The sequence below is a fragment of the Coffea arabica genome, chromosome 1e (genome assembly GCF_036785885.1).
Source record: "Coffea arabica cultivar ET-39 chromosome 1e, Coffea Arabica ET-39 HiFi, whole genome shotgun sequence".
NCBI classification, from domain to species: domain Eukaryota; kingdom Viridiplantae; phylum Streptophyta; class Magnoliopsida; order Gentianales; family Rubiaceae; genus Coffea; species Coffea arabica.
This window is the reverse complement of record NC_092311.1, coordinates 22,633-25,910: the sequence shown is the minus strand read 5'-3', so window position 1 is coordinate 25,910 and position 3,278 is coordinate 22,633. Positions and strand designations below refer to the sequence as shown.

Genomic DNA, 3,278 nt, shown 5'->3' with positions numbered 1-3,278 from the left:
GCGTTTGGAGCAGCAGAGGACTATGGTTCTGCGAAGGATGGATAAATTGGAAGAGGTGATGCGGAGATTTAACCTCTCGAACACGGAGCAGGAAGGTGTGTGGCTGGAGGAAGAGGAGTTCAAAACAGGAGTAGAAGAGTGTAGCCTAAGCTTGGTGGGGAAAGTTTGGGGGGAGAAGAAAGCTAATACGAATGGAGTTAGGAGTTTTGCGGAGAACATATGGCTGCATCCAAAGAATCTGAAGGTAACGGAGATTCAGACTAATTTGTTTCAATTTTCGTTTTCTCAGAAGGTAGATTTGGAGAGAGTATTGAATGGGAGACCATGGATCTATGATGGTCAGCCATTAATACTGCTAAAATGGAAGGAGGGTATTGAGGATCATCTGGAAGCATTTGACAGAGGGAGAATATGGGTACAGGTGTGGAATCTGCCACTTCATTGGATTACCAGAGACGTTGGGAGGAAAATTGGGGGAGTTTTCAGTGAAGTAGTGGAGCTAATCATTCCTCCGGGGGGAGGTAAAGAGGGTAAACACTTGAAATTACTTGTGGAGTTTGACCTTACTAAATCTCTTCCTAGGGGAACCATGGTTAAATTTAATGGCTCAATGAGATGGGTAGAATTTAGGTATGAAAAATGTCCGGATTTTTGCTTCTGTTGTGGGATCATTGGTCATAATGAGAAGAATTGCGGTTTGAAAGGTTCTGATGTCAAAGGAGAACAACAGTATGGTAATTGGATGCGGGCTAGTTTTCCAAGGAGTCCTAACAGGAGGAATAATAGTGAGGACGAGCGCAAGTCAGGTAGTAGCAACCAGAAAGAGGCTAATTCTTACCATAGGGGACCTCCAAAATTGCTCCTGACTTATACTGAGGAAGCTCATGAAGAGGGAGGGGTTCAGATAGGAAAAGGAAAAGGGAGTGGGGGGGTTAAGGAGAGGTTTGAGGGTATAGAGATCCAGCAGGTAGAGGAGAGCGTAAAGGGGTTGAGGATGATGGCAAGGCAAGGTAGTGCAGAGGGAAGGAGTGGGGAGCAGGTCAAGAGGGAAATCAGAGGGGGTGGTGCTTGAGCAGGGTTGGATGGACTGTGATGTTAACAAGGGATTGGATCAGCTCATAGCAGTGGAAGTGAAGGAGGTGAACACTGAGGTATCAGGTAAAGGGGAGCTGAGTAGGGGGAAGTTAAGTGCTAGTCAGTTAACTGCAGAGAAGGGGAAGGGAAAGAACTGTAAAGGATGGAAGAGGGTGGTGCAAGCTGTAGGGAGACGGGAACCTCTGAGAGATTTGTCTAATGGGAAGCTAAAGGTTGAGTCAGGAAAGAGGAAAGGTTCTGAGGAGGACTTAGGGAAGGATGGTGTACCTGAGTCGGGGTTCTCTTGGAAAAGGAATAAAAGAGCTGACCAGGAGGTGTGTTACATGGATGTTTCTGAGGTGGTGGAGCCCTCCCTTAATGGGGCTCCCAAGTCTCAATGAGAGCTCTGGTGTGGAACTGTCGAGGTGTTGGAAGCCCCTTGACAGTTCCCCAGCTCAAGGAGGCTGTGCTACTCCACTTCCCTTCTTTAGTTTTCCTTTCTGAAACAAAAAATAAAAAAAGTGTTCTGAACAGTGTTAAGCAAAAAATTAAATTTGATAATCTTTTTGTGGTGGATCCAGTGGGTTTAGCTGGTGGTTTGGCAGTGTTGTGGAAGGAAGAGGTGAAGGTTAAACAGGTCTTATTTACTACTTTCACAATAGAACTGCTGATTGTTGATAGTGATACAAGTTTGGAGTGGTGGTGTGTGTGTATCTATGCTAGTCCAGATGCTAGTATCAGGAAAGCTCAATGGGAGGTGATTAATAGAAGGAGGCAGATATGGGGGGAGGCTTGGGTCGTAATGGGGGATATGAATGACATAGTATCTCAGGGAGAGAAATGGGGTGGTAGGGATAGAGCAGATAATAGTTTTAATACTTTTAGAGCTTTCATAAATAATAATGAGCTGGTGGATATTGGCTATGAAGGGAAACCTTGGACATGGTGTAATAGATGGGATAATGAGGGGGAAATCAGGGAATGCTTGGATAGAGTGTTAGGATCTGGGAGTTGGTGCAACCATTACAGGAATGCAAGTTGCAGGCATCTGGAGACAGAGGCTTCTGACCATTGTATGTTGCTGGTGGATACTAAACCTGCAACAGGGAGGAGGTGGAAGAAAAGATTTGTGTTTAATAAAAATTGGATTCAACATAAGGAGGTGGGCAGTTTAGTGAAGTCAGTATGGAACACTAAGTGCATAGGCTCTCGTTGTTTTAGATTTCAGTTTAAAATTAAACAGTGCAGAGTGGAATTATTGAGATGGCATAAGCAGAAGGGGAGAAACTCTGGAAGAGTTATTTCACAAACCAAAAAAGAGATCAAGGAGTTAAAAGAAAGTAATGTTAGTGGGAAAGGGGTGAAGCTAGTAGCTCTGAAGAGAAGGTTGGCTGAAGCCTTGGCACAAACAACAAGTCTCCCCCCAACACATAAAATTTCATTAGACACTTTAGTAAGTGTCTAATGAGAACATAAAGATGATCGATTCGAACCCAAAACAATTGATGTAGCGGGGCCTTCTCGAACATCTCATTAAATTAGCGAGATCTTCTCGAACATCGTACAACCTACTGGCTGCTATTTGGCAGCCAAGAACTTGATTTTTGTGTGAACCCTCTATTGATGACACTGCAATTGAAGTTAGAGGCGGGTTGAAGAATAGTAATAATAAATTTCAGGCACGAGTTCATTGCCACCCTTCAGTAGAATGATATGGGAAGTGTGAAGTAATTTAAAATGAAAAATGTTTGTGCAGTAATGAAAGGTGGATGAAAAAATTTTTGTTGTTGAGGGATATACTACTGCACCCGCGCCCTTTTATAGTCCGCCAACAAAGAACAATGTGCTAAAATATCACTGGACAATGCATTCCAGGGCAAACAATTTCGTCCTGGCAGTGGAAGCTGTAGAGTTCAATGCATGCCATTGAACTGTGTCACATCTGTTCAGACAATAAAACAAATTATGCAGCTTTTGTCATGAAATGACCTGTACACCAATATTAAGGGTCACGTGGATAAAGAGTTACACATCAGTGGCCTGTACATTTCACTATGTACGGATTGCATTACAACCAGTTGAGTGTATGTTACAATTAATTATAACTAATGAATTTGCAATCTGCAACTTTTCGTCTGCTCTATTTAAAACTGAATAATATTCCAACTAGATATTCCCTGATGTTACAACTAGTGATAATACAA

At 43.0% G+C, this 3,278-nt stretch overlaps 1 protein-coding gene across 1 annotated transcript; it reads left to right on the top strand.

Moving 5' to 3' along the window:
• The first annotated feature begins 1,471 nt into the window (after window positions 1-1,471).
• LOC140006955 (uncharacterized) lies at window positions 1,472-3,004 on the top strand. Its single transcript, XM_072049630.1, has 3 exons — window positions 1,472-2,236; window positions 2,318-2,460; window positions 2,950-3,004. Exons 1-3 carry the CDS (start codon window positions 1,472-1,474, stop codon window positions 3,002-3,004), a joined length of 963 nt encoding a protein of 320 aa, XP_071905731.1.
• Window positions 3,005-3,278: the final 274 nt, after the last annotated feature.